This window comes from Mya arenaria, chromosome 8, assembly GCF_026914265.1.
Source record: "Mya arenaria isolate MELC-2E11 chromosome 8, ASM2691426v1".
Lineage (NCBI taxonomy): Eukaryota > Metazoa > Mollusca > Bivalvia > Myida > Myidae > Mya > Mya arenaria.
The window spans coordinates 67908293-67931768 of NC_069129.1; the positions used below are offsets into that span (position 1 = coordinate 67908293).

At 33.9% G+C, this 23476-nt stretch overlaps 1 protein-coding gene across 1 annotated transcript; it reads right to left on the reverse strand.

Moving 5' to 3' along the window:
- Window positions 1-2274: 2274 nt before the first annotated feature.
- On the reverse strand, window positions 2275-23204 carry LOC128244511 (GTP-binding protein GEM-like). Its single transcript, XM_052962513.1, has 6 exons — window positions 23198-23204; window positions 21897-21964; window positions 20915-21101; window positions 19554-19700; window positions 2841-2927; window positions 2275-2315 (listed from the first exon to the last, which is right to left on the reverse strand). The coding sequence occupies exons 1-6, from the start codon at window positions 23202-23204 to the stop codon at window positions 2275-2277; spliced, it is 537 nt and encodes a 178-aa protein (XP_052818473.1).
- Between the last annotated feature and the right edge of the window lie 272 nt (window positions 23205-23476).

A 23476-nucleotide genomic window follows, 5' to 3' on the forward strand; every position in this document is an offset into this window, starting at 1 on the left:
TATACAAATAAACGTAGATGCAATTATTTAGGAATAACATACGACACATTTTCTTTGTGATGCGACGTGACGGAGCCAGGGGCGACGAACGCAACTCGTATACAAAACCCCTATATACGTATCTGGTGGTAGAATTAGTTATGGTTCCATCTACAACTAAAAAATTCAAAGCATATATATGTTTTATGGTATTTTAGCACAGAGAAAATGTGAATAAACATTGTATCCTTCCTGCGTGAAACTAAAGGATGGAAATTGCAGGCACATTATGTCATTTCAATGTAACATGACTTGTTGTATTTAGAGAGCATTTTGCAGCTTCATTTCTTAATTCCACTGTATGATGAATCGCAAAGCTTGAAAAGTAATGAGATGCGCTTCATCATGAAGGCCAATGGCTTAATAAAGCATAAAGCTCTTTAAATACTTTGTAAATTTATGCGTAAGGTATTTCTGTGAAAAACAGTTACCTGTACATACAGTCTCTAGATATCCCTACATAACGATGATTTAAGAAAATCTATAACATACATCAACACACCAAAGTTTAAACGAACGGGTTTAAAGGATGTTTATTTTTTCGAAATGAAATGTTTTCTTAACAACAATTCAAAACAATGCCGCTGGCAGTGAGGACTAGTGAAAACTATTTCACTAAGCGATGATGTTCCTTAAAACAATACAACGTTAATAAACGATACATTCCTGCTCCAGAGTGTAACATTTACAGCATTCCATTATCTCGTATAACATTATCATAAACATTATGACTGGTCTAAATAATTATCTCACCCACATACTATAAACCTAAATAATATATTCCTAATAAGTCTTATCCGTGAAAATCGCTCTTGCCCGTTCAAAGTTAAAACATATCAATTTGTTTGAGGGGCCTCTACCAAGTTTGAGATCCATAGGCCTTAGCGGGGTTTTCAATTTTGCTGCGTAATACCACCTTACTGTCTCAACAACCTTGATGTTTGACCCATTGTTCTTAAAAGCAATAGGCCTCGTCTGCTGCTCATGACCGACATGCCTACATAGTCTAATATCCCTGGCCCATAGCGTTGTCTAGATATTGACCGGAAACTGATTTTCAGCTTAAGGTCAACATTAACTTGACCTTTGGTCAATTGCCCTCAAAATAATCAGGGTGCATCTGCTAGAAAGCCTTTGGGGAATAATAATCCCAGGTGTTGTTAAAATAACAGTTAGAAATTTAATGTTTAATGGTTTTAGTTTGGACTTAAGTGTGACACACACCTTGGATATTAAAGATTATTCTAAACTCTCAAGTATATATGGGGAAAGAAATTCAAAGTAGTTATAACAAGTTTATGTATTTATCTTCAAATGAGAATTTAAGGATATTTAAAGGAAAATTCACATGATTATTTACTCAACAATTAGCAAGATACCAATGATCTGAATAAACAAACCGCATTGTATTGAGAGGAATGTTAGAATTTCAACAGAATTACAGTATTACAAAAGGATCTTAAGTGAATTTTAAATCATATTAAAACAAGATGTTTTAGCTGCTTAGTATAAAAATATTTATAGTATTCATTTATTTATCTAAATTTAACAAATATCATATTTGTTTAAAGTCCTAGTCGAAATATACCTATGTTATGTAAATTTATCGAAATGTATGTACATCTTAACCTTTTTGACATATTCTTAATCCATTTTGATATAGCAAAAGAGCATTTATCACAATAACAAATACCATGAAACCAAACGTATAGTCTACATTTAGCGCCCACAATGTCACATCGAAACTTGCATATCACTTGACTTACTTAATGCAAATTTGGTTTGCTCGCACCCTTTGATGGCTGTTATGTGATTATAACAAATTGAGATGCCCAAAGGTAAAATGTACCTCCAAAGATCGGTGGAGTATATGTCAAAAACAAATTGTAGCAACCATGCTGTGAGATCCGCGATGAATGGCATCTTGAGTTGTCCAGCGGATTTTTTTAATTGGAAATTTCAGTTCGTGTAAGTTAACGAAAGCCATAAAGATACTCCAGCATTCCAACAATGTATACTATAAATATATTAGTGTCATGGTTCGTTTTACCATACTACGTAAATTTATTAAAAGGTGTTTTTCTTGGAAAAACACATGCATTTATTTTAGAAGTTATTCCTTATTATTGAAACGGTATAAACACCGGCCATGTGCCAGTTGTTTATCTTTGCACGAGTTCATCTTGGCATTTAATATACATAGTTTGTTTCGATAAACCCCTTTTCAACTGAATTCTAATTATTAACTTCGTTAAATTCTGCTTTGTTTCCATCATCTGGAGCGTAAAGAATGGGTAAATATAAACATTTTTTTAAGTAAATGAAACTACACAGAGACCACATGTAGCGGTAAATGCCACGTGTCTGACTTCATTTCATCTCATTACCTTAAAACTTCAATAAATCAATTTAAATGTATAATTGATTGCCGCGTTGAAGCTACTGATTACCGCGTTGAAGCAGCTGCAAGGAGGGGTCGGTGTTTAGGATTTTCGGACGTAACCTTTATACAAAATATAAACGCTTATGATATATACTGGTAGGTATTCTCTGTGGGCTGTCTTCATCAAAATCACACAGACGTAAATGTCATCATCGGTGGTATTGGTTAGAAATTCTCGGATATGTCATAAGCTATCGCAATGCTATCAAAAACACTGATGAAAATTGATGTTTCAATTTTAAATGCTTAAACTTATCGCATATTTGTAATATAGTAGCTGATTCACGCCTTCAAACGTCAATTTTAAAGTTATGCATCTTTGTTTTACAGGTTTCCGGTGTATACAATAAGTTAATACCTACGTCCAAGGGCAGGATGTCGCTTAATTCCATAGTAAACTCCTCCCAGCATAGCAGGATTGTCACCGTCTGCTCGATGTCATCAGCTGAAACAAATACGAAAGATGTACAAATAAACGACAGAGTTATACACATTGGTGTGTGAATACGCAGGACTTTTATAAATTTCATGATATGCTCCTTCCCGGCCATCTGGATCATCACCGCTCGCTCGATGTCGTCAGTTGAAGCACAGGAGAAATATGTATAAAATATTGCAAATTGATTCACAACTTACAACGCAGGATTGGAATTTTGATTCTTTTTTAACAATGGATATAGAAAGGTACGGGGGAAACAAGAAAGTGAAACATTTCCATCTGGCTAAATCGTTACTTCCAGTTCTATGTCGTCAGCTGTATATATACACTAAGATATGAGCGTATGATGTCGTCTATTTTATTGGATTTGGTAATCGTTGTAAAACAAATTAAGCAGGTACATGAAACAAACAAAGTATTCTGGCGAGTTCGGCCCTTCTGAATCATAGCGATGCTTTCGATGAGGTCTAACGAAACAAATAAAAAATAATAAAATATATACCCTAATAATGATACAATCGTCGACTTCTATCAGAAATAAGATGAGATTAACCAGAGTGCAATACAGTCTGGTATTACTGGACCCTACGAATCAAAGCAAATTTAACCAGTCTAGTGGTTAAATGCCAATATGACCATTATATAGAAATGATAAACACCATAAGGCGACCCGTACAAATGTACATGGAAATCCCAACCATGTAAAGATATCATTTTGCGATTGGTAAAGTCGAATACCTGGGATTCAATGACATCCAATGACATTCACTTAACCGTTAGTATTATGAGTAAGAGTCACTATTAATTTTGTATTAAAGATCATCAATATACTACTGATCGAATACGCAAATACCACACAATGTCACTAAGTATTTGTCGAATCTTATACTTTATTCATATATAATACAGGTATATATTAAATGTCTGTTGTATTGCAACCTTGCTCAATTTGCAAACTTTTCCAGTTGTAATATGGACCCTTTATATCGACTTTTTCTTCTTTTTTGAGTTATAAGTGTTTCTTTGGAAACATCCCTGTATTTAATGATTCTATTCGATCCTCTTTCTAACAGATTGGTTGTGGAGGCAGATGCACTTTGATAGTTACAAAAATCATGCAGCTTTTATTATTGGGGTTTAATTGTCCCTAAAGCAATCAGCTAATTGAAATGAGGCTAGCTTGAGTACTAAATTCAAAACTTTGTATACTAAAGAATATTTTAAAGTTAGATGATTATTAACAAATTGATATTGCCAAATTAATTTAATGTTTAAAATATTATCTTCAATGATCCAAGGAGAAGTTGAGTAATGTGCAGACTACAAAGTCATAACGTGAAATGCCTTTTCTCAACGTTTTAAAAACTTTAAGGTTTTTCTTCTGATATTTTCAAGAGCTTTTTGACGTACGAAGGCAGGTGTCCACTTGAGAATAAAATATTAAAGTGGTTGCAAAACAAGACGTGTACGTGTACTTTCACCTGAAGCTACGCGTACAAGTAAAGTTTGCTGTTGAGTTTAAAGAAGATTGCGAAATTTCTCTAAGGACTTGTAATTGTATGCTCTCCGATATCATATTAATCACTTTCATTGTGATATCGCACATGCATTCTATACTTGGACTGCGACTGTGATTCTCAGCGAAATATAACAGTGTGCTGTCAGTCAGAAGTACATTCCTTTGTTCCTTATACCTAATGTAATTTTATCTTAAACCCCAATCCTTCAATATAAATGTTAATGTTAAACCGTTCCTCGTTTTAATAAGATATATGAAGTAATAAAACATATTGTTTTACATATTACTTAACGTTAACAGATAAATACTGTTCTAACTAAAGTGGCAGTAATTACTATGGATTTCCTCTGTGAAATATCAATTAGACTGTCATCTATAAATGTCATATATACACGTTGTTTATGTTTAACAATATACCAGCCAAACCTTGATAGGCTAATTCAACCAGTGCGTTAAGACGTTTCTCTATTTTCAACAAATTAAAATACTATGTATTCGATGAGTCCCTTGATAACATATTGGAACGTGGTAGATTAAAAAGAACAGGTAATGTAAGGCCATAGACTAAAACGGCAACCTACCTGATAAGAGTCGCATTAAGTCCAAAATATACTTGGACTCCTGTCATGGCCTTAGAAAACAATCTAGCGTATCGTAGCTGTTTTGAGTCCGATTTCCTAGTAGTACTCAGATTAGACCATATAAGCACAATACACTGAAAGTGTCAACAATGTTCATGAAAACAAATCAAAGCAATTGAAGCGTTTGATGATTCAAATTCTTGACATAATTAAAAATACAACTTTTTGACTTTGCACATAAGTTTTGAGGGGATACGAGCGTTTAACCTCACTTGACTGGAATAGGTCCACATATGTGTAGACGGTCGCAGTATAGAAAATGCAAGAGATGGTCCTTTAAACAAAGGGATATTGTTTAAATGAACATCTCTTGAATTTGTATCTCTTTTGTTTAAAATAAAGGTACAAAATATGCTCTTCTTAAAATTAAATTAAACGCGGATAGAATTTCACGTACATAACATATGTGAGAATGTCCGTTGCAAATATACATCAAATATCATCGTATGTATTTCACTTTTAAGGGCACTGAAGGAATAGGAAACAAATGGCTTTCTAGAACATACAAACGGCAATGCATGGCTGCAAATACTCTTCTTTCGTTTTACTAGCGAGGGTCATGGACTGCACACCACATCTTTTTTATTCCTAGTTTTGATGCCATAACACGAATGTCTTATTTGATATTGCACTTTTATATTTATATTCCGTATAAAACCACAACTAAATTAAAAAAAACACAATGTACACCATTCCTTACAAGAAACATTAAAACGAACGATTCACTCAAGCGATAGATAGTCAAAATGTGTAGAGAAAACAACTCCGACTCCTGTGGTGTTTTAACTTAACTAAATGGTGAACACAATAAGTTTTGTTGTAAATTTAGCATCATCCGTGCGTGTATTTTTGTGCTGAACTTAAGTTTTATCCCAATACGTGTTATTCTTCTTTCAACATTTAAATAACGGTCAAACTGTACAACAAATATTGTAAGAGGTAGAAGAGTTCTTAGACTCCATATGCTTAATACAATGCTGCTAAAGTTTACTTCCTGTTGTGTTTCTACTTAAAAATAAATCCAGAAATTCTCAATTAAATATGTGCTTAAAAATTTGCATAACGGTGAAGCGGATTATTCCTATGAAATGGTTTAAGATTTTTAAACATGCCTTCTTTTAAAAAAATGTCATCAACACTTATTTATATTTATATTGGAGTATCTGGTTATCATCTTTTGACGATTTGTCTAAGTTGGTTTAATGCAGTTGTTGTTTTTTTCAGAATATGATTTAAATCGTATAGAAATATGCTTCAATATTGATGGGCTAGACTTTAAAAATATATAAAAGGAATTATTAAACATTTGGCCTATTTCCGTTTCGACCAAGATTGAGTTTAGCGTCACATTGAGCCGTTTATTTCTACACATTCTAGATAACCTGTAAGTGAAAACAAAAATAAATAAATTTCGGCCAGGAGCGTTTAAACCTTCGATGACAAAAGATATTTTTATAACTTGCGATTTAGAATTCAATAACTAACAGTTTTCTCTACAGGGTAATAAATTCAACAAGCTCTCTTAACCGCCGCCGCCACCACCACATTTTCCGTATGGACATTTTATTACGTATTTCTATATTTCCAGCAGGCAAGGCACCTGTAATTGTTTGAATAACGTTCCTGACGAAATGTCTATGACCGACCTCGCAAAGTGTAGATATCGGTTAATTACATATGCCAAATGTTTATTGCGACTTTACTCTGACATAATGTGCTATTCTTTTGCAACCATTCGCAAATTATGATGCCTTGTTAAAATGATGCATTGAATGATTCGTACATTATGACAAGCATATCTTGGTGAAAGCTTTATTCATATGCAGTTGATGCACACATAATTTCCTCCCCGTACTTTTTAGTTCGGAGGCATGAGGGTATTTTTGGCACTGAGGTAAATTACATATAAACAAATATGCCAGTTTATTATCCCACGGTACTTGTGCATGAATAACGGAAGGTGTACCATGTATATCGACTATGTCCGGCATAAGAAGACTATTTACTTTTAAGATTGAATGATTTTAAACTGATTATATGCTGTCTTTTCTTTGTTTAACTACTAAACATGTATATGTTTACCTATATACAAACATTGACTTTATATTTTCAGTATTTGCTTGGCTCAACTTGATACAAATAGTTATATTTAACAAAATGTAATCAAAGGAGTCTAAATTTGCAGAAAAGTACCCCCGCCCCCCTATTGCTGCACAGAATCGTTGAACAACACATACAAGAATGCAATATAACTGTCAAGAGCAGCTTCCTTGGCATTAGACAATGCAAAATTATCTAGACAACTTAAATACCGTCCTTGGACCGACGTTCGTGTTCGTGGAATCGTGATTGAATATTAGTATGATAAATGTTGCGAAGATTGGTGGTTTAACAATTTATTGTAGATACGTAATTAGAATAAAATGTTCTTACTTTGTTCGTTTGTGTGTGTCGAGAGTGTGATTCGTTTTTGTTGTTGTTATCTACCTTTTTTGGTGCTACAATAGTTAACTGTCAACAGGTATATACTTCCAGAAAGCGGTGTTTATTATTTATATGGACTGTGCGTGTTGTCGTGTATGCCTCTGGTTGAGTATGTGTTTGGCCTTGTGCTGTGAAACAGGACCGCTGCTGGGATTGCTTGACATTTTCAACAAAAGCAGAGTCCCTGAAGTTTTATTTCTTGACCATTTATTTTCCATGTACAGTAACTTGAGAATGTCATTACCGTATATATTGACATTCTAAGAATCACAAATTCTGAATAAAGATCTTTCAGAACCACTTCATATGTATACTCATTGAATGGAGGCGTCTCATGGCATATATGAGTTCTGCTTAAACCGAAGATTGGGCAAGAAATAAAACAAATAACCAGGAGGCTTTCATAACTGTGTGAATTCTGCATTCAAGGTTACATACACTCAGGTTGTGAAATCATTCGGTAGAACAAAAAACAACAACATATGAATAATGAGAAAATCGACCTTAGTTAGTAAGGCCAAACTCCCGAACATCTGGAAAAAATTAGACCTAACAAGAGGAAAGGAGGAAACATTAGCTCGTTAAGATCAAACCTCCTTTTTATTTTCAGCGGTTAAAGCATCGCATATATTGGATAGTTAATAGATAAGGTGATTCTATGATCATTATCAGGAAAGATTATTGTTAATTATTTGACATAAAACGATGGAAATTCTCGATTTTATTGAAACCATGCTTTGCTCGAATTTCCCACGACCTTGGATGCATAATTATATATCTAAACACGTTCATTACCTTTCCACATATATTATCAAGACGTTAACGTCTTATTAGCGTAAATATTTTTTTTAACGAAACAATTTGTGATTCTCCCTAACCTCTGAATGTTTAACCAAAACTTCACTGAGACAATGTGACAGTGATGCAACATGTACACTTAATATTAGATCGTGTTGACATGGACATATTTTGGGATTTAATTCTGTGTTAAGATGAGTAAAAAAACATGTGAGTTGTCTAAACCCCAGTCACTCCTGTTTGCCGAAAGTTCAATGCGTCAATATAGATATTTATGAGTGAAGATGTTTTAATGTATGTGCAATCTGTCAGTGTTGTTTTATGAACTTTTAACTGTATTCAGTGTATCCGCATAAATGAAGAAAAGCACATACAAACATAAAATACAATTAAAATGTCCAAATAAAATGGCTATAAATCACAATGTACACACAAACGTATTGTACACACACCATCTTAGACATTATATGGACACATGTATTAGACTATGTATATATTTTATAGTTAAATTCTATTTTATACATATACATATATTAATTCATGCTTTAGCAAATTGACCCTTTAATTAGAATCTTTTCACGAAAATATCTTCAGACATAATATCTATGCGAAAAGCTACAGAAACAAGCTCAGTAGCAAAATGTTTAAACAAAATTTATAAGGATCACACAGTGACGGGTTTCATGCAGCAATATATATAATATATCAAAATGTCCGTTGTAGAACCATAATGTATACATGTAAAGATGAGAAGCTTTAAAACTTGACCAAACTCCTCCAAAATGACATTTTGTCCAAAAGGCAAAAGTTTGAATTTAAATGTTTACATACTGTTCTTTAATAAACGTACAATGAATTGTTAGATGAACACAATGAAGTTAGAACTATGTGTTATGATTATGTTGATACGATTGCTGACAATGAACTCAAAATAAGAAATGTACAAGCAGAAAACACGGACTTAACAACTGAAATAAATAGTCTGGAAATCGAAAGAATCCATCTTGATCCTATAATAGAGACCAAAACCCACACATTACCCAGGAAATAAGTCAACGCTTTCGATATCCGACTAACTCCCATGCATATTCATCATGAAGCTGCGACCCAGGACCCTCGACCTGCAGCTTGGCACCAAACATGGCACCAAACAAGGAGGTGAGGTCAGTTTCATGGAAATTCTAAATGTTGCGGTCAGTACCAGCATCATTTCTGATTATCTGATGAACATTGTATACAGTACAAAGTGATACAAATGCATAAGAGATAAGGTAGTTTGATGGCAATATTTGTGCTGATTTTTCACAGTATGTTTTGGGTACTGGATTACTGTTGATAGTGTGATGATGTAAACGGTCATTATTTCATCATTAACATGACTTTTAATGGAATAAAGAGTTTTGTAAAAGGGTGAGGGTGAGTAATACCGTATGCTATTGCGTACTTTTGTTAAAACAGTTTATATTTTATTGATACCAGTTTTATCATTTCAGCGTTTATTTTTTTACAGATTCTTGATATATTACGTATTTATATATCTGTTATTTGAGATTTGCAAGTCTATTTTTTGAGATGTTGATGCTAGCCAAACAAATTAAGATGTTGATAATAGTCCGACAAAGAAAGTGTCCGTCAAGGCCATATTGCCTTAAGCTTTTAAGTTTTTATTGTTGCCATGTATCTATTTTAGCAACCTATAAAATGTTTTGATGAAAGATCATAGATGCCTTATAAAATGAGAAGCCCTTAAAGACCTACCGGTATTGTTTTAACTCGAATATTCTCACATCACCAGCGAAATACCAAGGACTATAGGATTATGGGACGACATAACGTTGCATCTGTATAATTCACCTACCCACACAGTACGGAATGTCAATACTCGATACACACTCACTGTGATTTTGCGTAGACAATGTGTCAGCCAATAAAATTGTATTCTAAGTCAGTAAGATGACATAAAGTTATATCGAAATAACTAAGGCTCGTTCGCTTCGTTCATTCCGACAATTCTTAAGTATTTAGATTTTACTTCGTGTCGCAACTATTACAAAACTATCGTTTTATTTATTTATTAATCATTTATTTGCGGCAACCTAGCATTACCTAGGTCAACTGGAGACCTGAAACATAATATAGAACAGACGCACGCACGCTACAAATATTTTACGACGCATTTCATTAAGTCGACGACTAGGAAGTTAAACTGAGTTTACAACATTATAAAGCACACGATTAAGATTTGTTTGTACGAATTTGTTTCACTTCATTGTTTGTTCTACCTTCGGCAAGCTTTCTTAAAGTTATGTAAATAAAAATGTTATCTTGAAGGAAAGACCTTCACAAAACACATGGCGCAATATCTAAAATATTGGCACGATCACTCGAACATCAACCACCAGGCATGTTATTCACAAGACAACACAGCCGTTTTAAAAAAAAACCAACGCAACGTTGCATCTAGCCAAACATATGATAATCGCTATCTGAAAGTAACGAACTCCGGAGGGAGACGGTTGCATCGAAAAAAAAACAATAAGGCAATAAGGACGTTGAACATTAACAGTGTTCATCAGGGAAAGAATAATGGAACTAAAAACAAATATTTCACACAAATATGTCACACATTCCTGCCTTTTCCGTATGTGCTAGAGGAAGTTTCTTGTTGTCTTTTTCATGTTATCTGCCACGCGACCACATTGTCCCAACAGACCCCAATCTCTCCAACTCGCAGTTTAGCTCAAACGTTTATGTTATGCACAGCCCTATGTACACAAAGGTGTATCCTCTGTTAATATTTAATGTGTTTTCCATCCGGACAAAACCTTTTTAAAACCTTTTTAGCTATTTCCCCATCATAAAAACAAAACACTCGACTTTAAAACAGAAACTGTTGCCAAAACAATATTTGAAATGTAAAGAAAATGTTACTTTAATTTAAATACAGATATATTTGGAAATAAACTAACTAACCGTTTATTGAAAAAATGGCAATCCGTTTTCCATCCGTTCGCTTGATATTTGAAGCTGATTGTTCGAACATATGCTTTAATAACAAACAACTTATTCCAGACGAAAACAAGTGCTCGAACATAAATAGAATGTTATTTCATCTTTCAAATGTATTTTGACCTGTTTGTCGTTGTAATACGTAAAACGAACCTCCCGGAAAATTCACACAACAATTTACAGATTAACTCAATAACGGATGATACTTTTACCCCACCCACGCCTCAAATTGTGTAAACAACCTAGCTCATTCTTCATTATTTACCAAGATAACGACCTGTTTTTAAGCGAAACAAACTGGTCTCTGACAGTGAGATTACTGAATACCCATGTATTATGAAACACACTCTAAATCTAAGAAAAATGTTTTAAATCCAATGAGTACCCTCAATTGTTTTGCTAACACGTTCGACCTTTCAAATGTTCATTCAATAAATGGCGGCGTAGTAATTTGGTCATGTATTCATGCCCCGTTTAATATTAAATTGCTTTCGTTATTTTTTGGAACATAAATGCACTAATTAAACTTCATTGATGAATGTTTATAAAATCTTTGCACTAAAAAACGAGCGAATAATAAACAATAAAACCAATTATCAGAAAACTTTTTCTCAAGAAACCAGGAATAGGAAATTGACAGCTACGTCATCAGCTATAATTTTGCGAAAGGGGCGTCTCACGGGTAGCGGCGTAAATAACACTCTTTCTAAAAAAGGGGGTTATTGGGAAAATAACTTAAAATACTAATAAAACTCCGAAAGTAATCACTTCGCCACTCTTGAAAATATGTTTTTCTATGACACTCGTGAAATAAAATACGATCTTACACTGAAATAAACAAAAATCCTCTATTTAATTCATGCAGTATCAATTTTAAATACATAAATCAACAATTGCTCAAAGCTTTACTGACAGAACATGTTTTACGAATATCGACACTGACTTTGAAACGTTATTTAAATAAGCCCTGTCACATAAAGATAATGATGGATATGCTGGATATAAGATTTGCTTCAGTGTATTTACTCTCACAATTCTTTTCAGAATTGTTACGTGATCCCTGTGGAGTATTATCATCAATCATATATCACCACTTGAACGTTTTAACCTTATGTTTAAAACTGGGTAAAGAAATCACACCATAAATATTAATCACAAATAACATCTCTTGATATGCAACGTAGCCAATATCGCTCCAAGCATGCTTCCCTTCAGGGATATATGTTTATAAATAGATATTTAAAAGCAACTTCATTGAGAAACATATTTAGCGGCATTTTAATGTTCGTTCATTGTATGAACAAAAAATAAACAGCATAGCTTTTCATTATGCTCAATTTATGAATTTGATATCAACATTTTGTTGATTTCAGCTGAATATGAAGCATTGTCCATAATATACAGCTATTTGAAAAACAAATCCACCTGAAAAAATAAGTGTGTGGCATGTTTTCTTTTAATCCTAGGAAAGGCGATAAATTGTTCAGTTGGTGCATTTATGGCAAATGTTGATATTAAAAGGATGTACTTATTGAAAATGTCAGTTCTTGTTTACTTGAAACATGAAGGAGAGATCAAGCAATACGAATAGTTCTAGTTCTGCCTTTCTTGAAAATATGGCCTCCTTCATTCGCTTACCCTTCTTTCCACATGCGCGATGAAGTATGCCGCCTCGGGATTAACTTCACCAGACTGCGCAGCAAAATTAAAAGGAGGCATTGTCGTCAAAAGCGCATTCATTTTTGTAGCCGTTTTAAATAATAATTAGAGGAAACACGCAGTGCATGTGCCAATTTAATTATGATTGCACGAATTCATCTTGGCATTTGATATACATCATTTTAACCTCTTTTCAATTGCCTTCAAATTATCTACTTCGTTAATTTCTACTTTGTTGCTATCATCTGAAGCGAAGACAACAAAATAGAAATAGAAATATAAACATGTAACGTCTTAAATACATTAAACTCGCTACACAAAGAACACCAGTCATGTAGCGATAAATGCCAGGTACGCGAATTTATTAAGTCGATCTTGCATCTCATCTCATAACATTAAATCACCAATGCGAAAAACTTTTTTTTATTCTAATTGTTTTAAAATACCAATATCTTTTTGAAGAACGTGGTCAATATTTCACAAAATGTTTCGATTGCCTCAAAGGTCATTTACTGTGTTTTCAATATTTTTGGACTTTCATCTTTATGTTTTCAACAATTTACTAGAGACATTCCTTGTAATGATGAATTAATCACGCTAATCAATAACTGACCAATAATTGCGATGCTTATGCTGCTGCACGTAAATCGAGGCTGAAATAACGAGCTTAAGTTGCATCGTTTTCTCCCATTTCACCTAATTTGTTTCAGATGTTCGGGAGTTTTGTAGGGTATCCGACCTTGCTACGTGCTGTTCATCAAACCTGTTTATTTCTATTCTTTATTGATTACATTCATGTCATACATTTCTTAATTTCTGGCAATTGTTGAGCTTTCACAGAAGTTGAATAGGGGATTACACCGTTCACATCATACTTTATTTCTTCTTGTTATGTGTGTTTCAAATAAAATGGAAAATACAGGGACAAGCCAGGTATTAAACGAAGACCCTGTTTAGGAACGCTTTATTTAAGACTTAAATTTCTGACAGCGCAGCCAGATTACATGTACATCAAAACATCTTTATTAAAAAATGCCGGCATTTCCACCTTGAAACTGTCAGCTGGACAAGGGTTTACTTCACTAGTTTCAGACAGTTTTCAAACACCCAAGTTACTGGCGATTGAATACAAATCTTTCATCAACAGAGCCAACAAACTACAAACTAAATGACACTTGACCAAACATGGTAGTACCCAAGAAGCATACAATACACCCAATTTTTAAAACCAAGTGTTGTTTAATGGTGCGAAGAAAATAAATCATAACATGTGAAATAAAGCTAAGCAAATTATTGACGCTAAACACAAGTAATGTTAAATTATAATCGTTTGTCTAATAGCAATAGTTCCGTAACCGACATGACCCGGTCAATAAAGATTGGGTGTAACTGTCATTACACCAACGTTCGTACAATTGCAAACAACAAAACATGATATAGACAAATCTGTTGCACGAATTAAAATATGTGTACACTTTTATTTTGAACAAAGCTGGCTAAACTGACAAATAATGGTTGGCAAACATATCGCATAATGATTAAGTTTCTATTTACCCAGGGAGCAAGCCATCAATTGTTATATTACACCGTAACTCTTTGTCACACTAGAGGTTGCATGTTTAAAAATTATTGAAATCAAAAATATTCAAATAGTTATTATACATACAAATCATATTGGTTATCTAGTTGAAATACTTTTGTTTATTTCATTAGACTGAATTTAGTGCACGGTGCCAAGCAATGCTCATGTGAGACCGAAATCTGTTACCGCAAAGCGGAAGAAAAATGGACGTTGACAAATTTCCAAAACGACCTTTTTAAAAAAAGAAATATGTCTCTGCTTTTCCAAGTGCAATTAGTGTCACAGTTTGATTTGTATCGTCAGGTACGTAAGAACACGTCTAATCAATGTTTTTGTCATATTGGCAGGATGGCGAATGCAGATTTTGATGGAACATTGTAGGTCAAATGTACGACGGACAAAGGCACACAACGGATGGATGTTGACGGCAATACTTTGAGCCAGTGCAACATTATAGATTCAACAGTTCTTCTTAAGTAGCCATAGACCATGTATACAATGCTTACGATGAGGCGTTTAAAAAAAGTTTAAACATAAACCTGGTTTAATGGCAATGGGTAAACGCCGAAGACATAGAACATAAAATCACAAACAAGAAACATGGAAGAACAGCACAAAACTCCACAAGCAGCACAGTGTATACATATTATATATAAAAAACTAGGTATATTTATCAAGGATTGTTACAATCAAGTCGCTTTACCGTCCTTTACATAAAAACAACACATATTATATAATCATAGTTATAAACATATATGGGCGATCATAAGCAGCGGACGGGAACACGTGACGATAATGAGCTGACTTCTTGTTGAATAATGGACAATTCCACAACAGGTCGTGTATACACTTCCAGCACAGACGTCTTACAGATCACAAACATGGTAATGGCGACACGAAAATGTATGAATATTGTCACGTAACAGAATAGAATGTGACGTAATACGTTATATTTAAGATATAATTAAGATTTAATTAAATGGATATGTGTCTACATACTGTATGTTTAGTAATGTAGGGCATATTTGATTGACATTTGAATATGAAAATGGTTGACAGCCGACCTGGTACAAATGTACAAAATGGTCATGTTAATTACAAAAACGTGTATTCCTGTGGTTGTAAAGCTGTCATATGTAGACAACAAATTAGTATAAAAGAGATGACTTGGGATGTGAAAACAGAGTTGGCTTAGGAGAGTTTGTTAGGCACGGAAGGAGACCGGCCTTGGGTCCTTAATGGACGGCAGTTAGGATGCGGGATTACCTTAAATGCCATGCTGTATTATATACTGATTATTATACTTAGAAAGAACGTGGAACAATAAAGACTTAGAACACTTGAACAGTTGTTGGTTGGTTACTGAACGAACTATCACGAAAGTTAAGTGAGCGGTGGCGTTACGTGACACGTAAAAGTTTGGCGCCTGCTGACCGAAGATATTCAAGAACAGGGTTGACGTGGAACACAACGGCGAAGTACTTACAACAATTGGATCACATTTGAAACGTAAAAGAAAAAGGTACATGATGACAACTGCGGTTCGAGCGACTATGGACATTGCAGCGCGAACAGGCCACGGGACAAAAGTTAGTGACGTTTTATTACTTTGTATTTCTTGCCTAGATATGACATGTGTTGCTATAATTTTGGGATATTTAACGGGGCAAAATTTTAAAGTTTTGGATAATAAATGCAATCAGAGCAAAGCTGTTTTTTTGAAAGAACCCCTAAGTAATCTAATTTCTGACGTAACAACGTTCCACATTATTAAGTACAATAAAACCATTTGATTTAAATAAGAATAAACTAAAGAATGAGTATTTAAGGTAACAAAGATAAAAATATTGAGAAATTCGATAAAAAAAGTAAAACAGGTGTGAAAAAAACGTTGTTAAATGCAAACGAAGAATCATTTAAGTACATTATTGAATAACTAGATGAAAAAGAAAACTAAGTCATTTAAGGACATTAATTGAATAATTAACATGGAAAGAAATGTAATTAAAAGAATTTGAGTAAACTTATTTAGCAGGTCTAACATTAATGAAAGTTGCATAAATACAAAAAAAAATAATGACTTATACTCAGGGTTTAGTGCAAACACTGAAGATACTAAAATATGTGATGTTTTTATGTCAAAGAAAGAGAAAAATGGCAGGTTTTATTACTTCAGTTGTCATGTAACTGTAAATAATTGTCAAACACATCAGATAGGTAAATGAGTGCAATGTTACCTGTCATTAACTTGACATTAATGATATGAAATCATTAAAATTAAGTAAGTTTATAGTCTTGTAAATAATTGTAGTATTTTGTCAATATATCATTTTATATAATTTTGAGTAAATTGGTGATGGTTTTAAAGTTGTAAAAATCATATAAATAAATCATTGTTTGGATCATAGTAAGGTCTGAGAGAGAAAGCGTGCAAAACGAAAAGTAATTTCTTAGATGTCATTATATAAGTGTATCGCCTGAATACGGCAAGTAATTTTCAATTTCGAAATCACTAATAAAATTGTTTGTTAGGTAGTAAGTAATCTAATTAAATTATTTAAGTAACTCACAGATTAGTTTGGTAAAACTAATGAATCAATTATAAAGTTGTAAGTTATCCGATGATAAGCATGATGGTAACATGTTAAGCTAGAGTTTAGCTTTCTTATAACTGTGAAGATGTACAAAGTTGTACAAAGATAAACAAAGATAGTGGTCAAGAAAGACCAGGTTTCTTAAAAGTGATTGGAGATGATACGTTCAAGATATTGAATTTCAACAAAATTGTTGGACTCCTGTGAAGTCACATTAGGGTGTGAGTTATTTAATAAATTAATTGAATCACTTATGTATTAGTTTTCTTAAAATAATGGACTACTTATGAGCTAACATATAAGCTTTGTAAAATATTGCATAAAAAGGTTCTTAATAAAATAAAATGCTGTTCATAAAAACAAAACGTTTCACAAAAAAAAAACTTAGGTCAAACATTCATTAAAATCAAACATACGAATACTTACGCACAGATACAGTAATTAATTATAAATGGGGCCACTTTCAAAATATAAGCCTGCTTGAAAATATCAACACAAAATTTCATGGTAATAGCAACACCTATGTCAATGAAAGGTAAAAGTACAGGTAATATGTCACGTGATACGAACAGTCAATATCAACATTATTCTTCAGCGGATATCGAGATAATATACCTAGTGGCGATATTGTGTTAAGTGGTCATCGGTGTTTCATAAAGGATCGAACTATATTCTGGTATTGCGTATGTGATGTGCTAACCAATTGGTTACACTTCGGAATATCCAGAGGAGCTAAGCACACATTCTCGTATGACCTGTGCTCGGCTTGACGTCACATGATCAAGTCTTTAGGACCGTGATGATTCCTGTGTGATGGACAACACCAACTTGAGATCGTTAGCATCTTCAATAACATGAACACTTGCACACATCTATCTAAGTACACTTCAAGAATTAGCAGTCGTATAATGGCAGAACATTTCGAGTCGGTGGGGACAGTCTACAATCAAACAACCCCTTGGCTATAAACTCTACAGCTACAACAACACGGCAGCAGCAACAACAACAACGATGATTCCCTGTCTTCAGAATGATAACATGAAAAGCAGCGCTACATAAAACATTGACTAAATACCAAATTTGACAACAGTACTGTCAGTGATAATTACTTGTACTCAATTTGCAGTGTTATTTTCTAATTGTTAACTATGTTTATTAATTACCTGAGGGCTAATTACCAATTAGTCTATATTATGTCAGACATTTTGACAAATAACGTGTCAGTTTACTTTCTATTGCTTACGAAAAGAAAATCTTGCATTAAAAAGGGACGGTATCTATACGTATCTATACAATTTGATATCATTGTTTGGGATTTAGGCACAGATTTTCTTTTGCGTATTTTTTGTCGGAAATACAACTTGATCATCATTGTTTGGGATTTAGGCACAGATTTTCTTTTGCGTATCTTTTTTTTGTCGGAATTACTTTTTTATTTTTATTTGGCGTATCTTTTTTTTGTCGGAATTACTTTTTTATTTTTCTATTATTTACCTGTTTGGGGTTGAGAAACATATTTACTTACGATTTTATTTATCTATTCAATTATAACCATTGTTTGGGGTTGACGCAAAGATTTTCTTAAAAATCTTGATAAAAAAAGGACGAATGTCACGTAACAGAATAGAATGTGACGTAATACGTTATATTTAAGATATAATTAAGATTTAATTAAATGGATATGTGTCTACATACTGTATGTTTAGTAATGTAGGGCATATTTGATTGACATTTGAATATGAAAATGGTTGACAGCCGACCTGGTACAAATGTACAAAATGGTCATGTTAATTACAAAAACGTGTATTCCTGTGGTTGTAAAGCTGTCATATGTAGACAACAAATTAGTATAAAAGAGATGACTTGGGATGTGAAAACAGAGTTGGCTTAGGAGAGTTTGTTAGGCACGGAAGGAGACCGGCCTTGGGTCCTTAATGGACGGCAGTTAGGATGCGGGATTACCTTAAATGCCATGCTGTATTATATACTGATTATTATACTTAGAAAGAACGTGGAACAATAAAGACTTAGAACACTTGAACAGTTGTTGGTTGGTTACTGAACGAACTATCACGAAAGTTAAGTGAGCGGTGGCGTTACGTGACAATATAGTAAGCACAGTTATATTGTTTAAACTTAAACAATTACATAATGGAAATTCCATCAGAAAGGGCACAGTTCACAAGTAAATATAAATTCTACATCACATTTAATCAACTCGGTTTGATATCAGATCCACCTCATTTTGCCTTCGGCCGGCCCTTCCGGCTTAATCACCGGTAAAGCCTGAAAAAGAAGCCCGTGGCGCCCTTTGAGTCGCGTTTCCGCATCTCGGGCTCGGTGTACCCCTCGGGGGACGGGTGAACGTCCGGGTTGAGCTTGTGGCGGATCTGTGCTTAACTATGGCGACCAGTAGTTCGTCCACGTGGTGATTGAGGGCGGCGGACGTCTCCAACTGGAGGCAGTCGTACGTCCTAGAGATGGAATTCACGTCTGAAACAAAGGATTGCATTTATTATTTTATTTGCTTTAAGTTTAAGCACTATTTATTTCATTAAAATACATTGAAACCATACGGTTTAGTTGATGGGTAGGCTGACTGGAAATCATGTTACCTCTCTCCATTTCTAAGTGATGCAGTACATAGTGTTAAAAGTAAAATTATAACTTTAACAAATAAAAAATGGCATTGCAGAAATCAAATAATTTAGTTTCATTCTTATTGTGAATATTTAAGCTTATGGTTATTATGATACATCAGAAAGGGTAATTGCCTCGGTTTCGATGTTGTTTAGTTGAAAGGTATGAAAAGAGAAGAAATTTTAAGACAATCTTAGTTGGTATGAATGACGAAAGAAAATTAATAGTAGTTAATAATGTGTGAACTCGTCCTTTCTCCATATCAAGGGAATTCAAACTAGGCTTCGCAAAAAAAGGTTCTCTTTGTAAAGGATTTAAATCTGTGAACTTGTTCGGTTTGTATTTGTATTTGTATAATAGGTTGTGGATTGTGATATCTTGATTAGTTGTTTAATTCGAAAAATGATGCGTCTCTGCCGGTGATAGATGCTGCAGTGTAAGAAATAGTGGTCATTTTAATTTGACCACGTTGACCACATTTGCTTCATTAAAAGCAGGTGTCCCAGTAGGAACCTTCAATCTGTTCTTATACGTGTATGATTGATTGCGTCTTCACATAGTAGAAATACACATGTACAATTTACCTACGATGAAATGAAGAAAGTCTTTGTTTGAAAATATGTACAGATTCATTAACATTTAAATGAAGCTCATTCCAACGAGAAATGGTTAAACGGATGAGAATGTTTGCAATTATATGACGTTGGAACAACCATTTTCATTATGAATACTATTCTATTTACGTACTCTTTTAGAATAGTGACAATGGAAGGCTACAATTTTTTTTTCTTCAAAAGATCGAATTGAAAATGAAAAAAAAAAGATTTTGCTTATCTATCTCTATCACAATGATTTGTTTTATTCCGGATCATTCTCGATTCAGTTTGAATTTCTATGGTTGAGCAACATGTCGGGTAGGACAACAAGGCGGCGAAAGGCATAGAAGTGTTTAAGCAAACCGTCATCTACTCATTTTCTTAGACGGGGTATTTTGGGGATATAACTTCTACGCAAGTAAGTAATTTTACGAAAAAATGCAAATTAAAGAACATTTAAAAACATATTACCTGCTTTCTTCACCTTGCGTTTCCGGCCAAGGTCAATCTTGTTACTAACTAGGATGATTGGTCGGTCAGTGCTGAGACCGTGCCGGAGCTTGTAAAGGCTCTGTACCGCCGCGTCAAACGTCACCCGATCTATAACCGAGAACACCACAACATACGCGTCCGCTTCAATGTTGTGATCGAACACATCCTAAAAGTACAAAGTTGATTAAAGCAATGGTTACATACTAGACGAAAATTAGTATATAATGAATTTAATTGGAACATCTTTTCAACAAATCATTCCCATAATGAGTAGATTGAAGTCGATTATTTCCGTTGAGGAACACCGTTGTTTGAGATGTTCATAATAAGAATTGTGTTGTTGACGATGTTTATTGTACAGGTCACATAAGACCAATACGTCTATCTTTCTGTCCGTCGGCCTGTCTATTTGGGTCCATTGTTTTCTTAAAACTGGATGGCTCATCCGCAGGTCCTCTTTTCATAAGTTTGCAATTGCTAATTGGTCAACAGACATTTTTTTGACCAATCAATAAACGTTTCCCCTATCTTTGACCGAACAAAAGGCTTAACCGGATTTTTAATTTTTACAATTAGTTGCAGAGGACTTCATTATATCTTTTTACATAGGTTTTATTTTAGCAACGGAAAAACGTACCACATTATTCACATCACTAATTATTTAGTGATTGAACCTGCCAATTTGCCTACATGTAATGAAACGACTTTAAGAACTAATCATCTTTGTTAAGCTTGAATACGATGTGTGACCAGTGAGTGTAATGGGTGAATACGTGCGTCCCAGGGCAAGGCGTCTAAAAATTCCATGGTAAACTCCTCCCCATCCAGCTGGATTGTCACCGTTCGCTCGATATATTCAGCTGTAACACAAGAAATATATGCTTAAAGTAAAACACTGAAGGATGCATGTTGGTGTGTATGTTCGCAGGACGTCAATTAATTATATTGAGAACTCCTCCACCTCCAGATCAACCCACAAATTGTGACTTTTCTCGTCTGGCTGGATCGTCCCCGTCTGTTCTTCATCGACTGCGAATAGAAACAAAGCTATGAGCGTTTGGTGTCGCCAGCTTCATTGGCAGCCGCTGTGAAAATCAAAATTAGATAAAGGAAACAATGTACAAAAAACTATCATGATTAGCACAGCCCTTCTGAATCGTCACAGTGCTCTTGAAGATATGTGCTGTAACACAAATAAACAAAAACAAACATAATATATATATATTGATATCTAATAAATTTCATGACGTCGCCAGAAATACGGCACCCTTTAACGAGAAAATCACTCTGGCACTTGGAAATGAATTAAGAATATAGAATACTTCAACCGATCTGGAATAATAATCTCCAAATTTGCTGCACTAAGACAGCGCTTATGACTTCTATAAAATGGCCATAATTCTAGCATCGAACATGTCAGAAACACTTTTGAAAGTTACATCATACGTGCAGCGTTTGCTTAACTGTGTTCTATTGTCTCAACAACAAAACAATAACAAAATTACCATTTTAAATAAAAGCCAATACATTGTATTCTACAGAAGATGTTATGGTTGACTTTGATGAATTGACATATGAATATTGCAATGTAACTTTATTCTAGATTATCAAATAACAGGGTTTGTAAAGTTAAGACTACCATTGTATATAATTCTTGAAATGCAGTTAATTAAAGGTAAAATTAACTTTTTGGTTATTCTTCTTAGATTTTCATGAGTTTATTGACGTTTGAAGGCATGTGCATACTTTTGAATGATTTTAGAATAAAGGTAAAATGAACTTAAATGTTATTATTGTAAGATTTCTGAAGAGCGTTTTGACGTTTGAAGGCAGAGTTCGTTTAGTATAAGATATATGCTCTTTTATGGTAGAGAACCATATCACTATAGTTTGAATACACCGGCAGTGCTTACAACGTGTAAATCCGGTTTGCTCTGAGACTTGCTTATGGTCACAATAATTAAGTTATTTATGGGCCGTTTATGGTATCTAACTTTTGCTGTTCTTTAAGGTCTGTGCGTTTTTGTCGTTTAATGTTTATGACTTGGCTAAGATTTAAGCTAAGTAACTATGGCGAAAGAGGCTTCATGCTAATTTTACCAATTGTGATATTGAAAAATACTACATTTTGCCTTTGATAGGGTGGGAGGTTTTACACCATCTGATTGAAATTGATACAGTTGAAGTTGAATAATGCAGATGCACTGACATTATACGAAGAGTTCCGTTAACACAAATAGCTCGGTATCAAGAGGTTTCTACCCAACATGCCTCTATGTATCTAGTGCACTTGAACAATATTGCATCATTTGTAAACATCCAATTGTTTCGTATTGTATATTTATATGAAACTTTTTTCACGTTCGTGATGTACATATTAACATCGACCGTATCGACACTTAAATCAATCGTGATAAAAAAAACACGTTTTCTGGTATATAAAGATATGACAATAATGTATCCAAAATCGTTTTCACTGCGTGTTCAATTACACTGTTGTGTTCAAGAAATTTACCTCGACGAAGTGCTTAGATACACGTT